Genomic DNA, 1,378 nt, shown 5'->3' with positions numbered 1-1,378 from the left:
TTTCATGATTCCTCACTTCTTCATGACCAGGAACAGTGTGCGATTACTGCCCAAACCCTGTGGATTGAGTCGGGCAGGCAGGACATCAGGATACTCCTCCTGAGCTCCAGGCAGCAGCGGGACCTCAGCAGTGAAGGCCCGGTACACTGTGATCACGTTGGGATGAGCAGTCAGTCTTTTAGGCACAGTTCCAAAGTGGCTGTAAAAATAGTAAAGCCATTGGCAATGATTCAGTCTATTTTAAGGCCATGATGTACAAAATCTACATATGAACTCACCCATCCAAAGCAATCTCTTCTTGCTCTTTTGTTAGGGCCTGTGGACATGCAGGAACCAACTCCATGGACATAGAGCGAAGGATGGCATCACTTGATGAACCAGCCTATTGAACAGTATCAAATGTTCATTAAAAAATGCTGTTGATGTATTCTGGAATACTGTATCGTATATGCATTCTACACAAAATCCAAAATAATTCCTTTATTCCAAAATAGAATAATGCTAAAATGGTCTAAATTCTCACCCCAATGTTCCACATCATCTTTATAGCTAAAGGAAAGCTGGGTGTAGCAGGAAATCTAAGCGGTCCTGCTTTCTTATTGTCATCATCTGTTTCTTTCTGGTTCAGTTCCACCAGTGAATACTTCCCGCTCTCCACAGGGGCCCCGAACGGAGCCGCTGCCTCATGCACTGCTGCATTGCAACCTTTCCCGATCTGTTTCCCAATCACATAGTCCTCCAACTTGTACCCTGATGTAAAGGGCTTCAGAGGGGTCTGGAACTTCTTCTTTCTGAATACAGCCTACATTGAAAAAACATTGTTTTTTTAATAATACACATGTAATTGCAGCTGACAATTTTTCATGAGTTTATGTAAATAAATATGAATGGAGACATTGTATTCCTAAGTAATAGCATGCACTTACTGACAAATTACAAATGCATTATGGTACATCTGATAAGCTGTAATATGCACGTATTTATAATACTCTCTGCATTTGCAAAATTGACTAGGTCTAATGAAATTTAGAAGTAATTAGTAATCTGATGCAATAGATAATGCCAAACAATGACATGTAAAAACATGAAATGATTACTATGGTACTGTTCAGTAATTAGACTAGGTTAACTAATAACCTGTTCTTTTCTTAATTATGTTTCAATGACATTTGTGAACATAATATTGTAATATCACATGTAATGAGTATTATATATAACAAGTAAAGAACGCAACATTGTAATATTATACTAATATAACAAATGTAATATTAAAAGTTAAATTATAATAATATTTGCAATACGGGTCAAAGTTTGGATTAATTACGTTTTTTAATGTTTTTGAAATAAGTCTCTTATGCTCATAAAGGCTGCTTTTTTT

At 36.8% G+C, this 1,378-nt stretch overlaps 1 protein-coding gene across 1 annotated transcript; it reads right to left on the bottom strand.

Annotated features, from left to right (window-relative positions):
* Window positions 1–12: 12 nt before the first annotated feature.
* Window positions 13–862, bottom strand: LOC107580618 (serine/threonine-protein kinase PINK1, mitochondrial-like). Its single transcript, XM_016266290.1, has 3 exons — window positions 524–862; window positions 279–382; window positions 13–199 (listed from the first exon to the last, which is right to left on the bottom strand). The coding sequence occupies exons 1-3, from the start codon at window positions 539–541 to the stop codon at window positions 13–15; spliced, it is 309 nt and encodes a 102-aa protein (XP_016121776.1). The 5' UTR covers window positions 542–862.
* Between the last annotated feature and the right edge of the window lie 516 nt (window positions 863–1,378).

Source organism: Sinocyclocheilus grahami, unplaced genomic scaffold, assembly GCF_001515645.1.
Source record: "Sinocyclocheilus grahami isolate Dianchi unplaced genomic scaffold, SAMN03320097.WGS_v1.1 scaffold37723.1, whole genome shotgun sequence".
NCBI classification, from domain to species: domain Eukaryota; kingdom Metazoa; phylum Chordata; class Actinopteri; order Cypriniformes; family Cyprinidae; genus Sinocyclocheilus; species Sinocyclocheilus grahami.
Note: the sequence above shows the minus strand (reverse complement) of the source record. Positions and strands in the feature narration are given on the sequence as shown.

What these genes read in the sequence shown, in the direction of transcription:
- LOC107580618 (XM_016266290.1), bottom strand. An exon ending in GAAGAGATTGCTTTGGATGG is followed by an intron (nt 200 to 278) that starts GTGAGTTCATAT and finishes CTATTTTTACAG; the next exon opens with CCACTTTGGAACTGTGCCTA.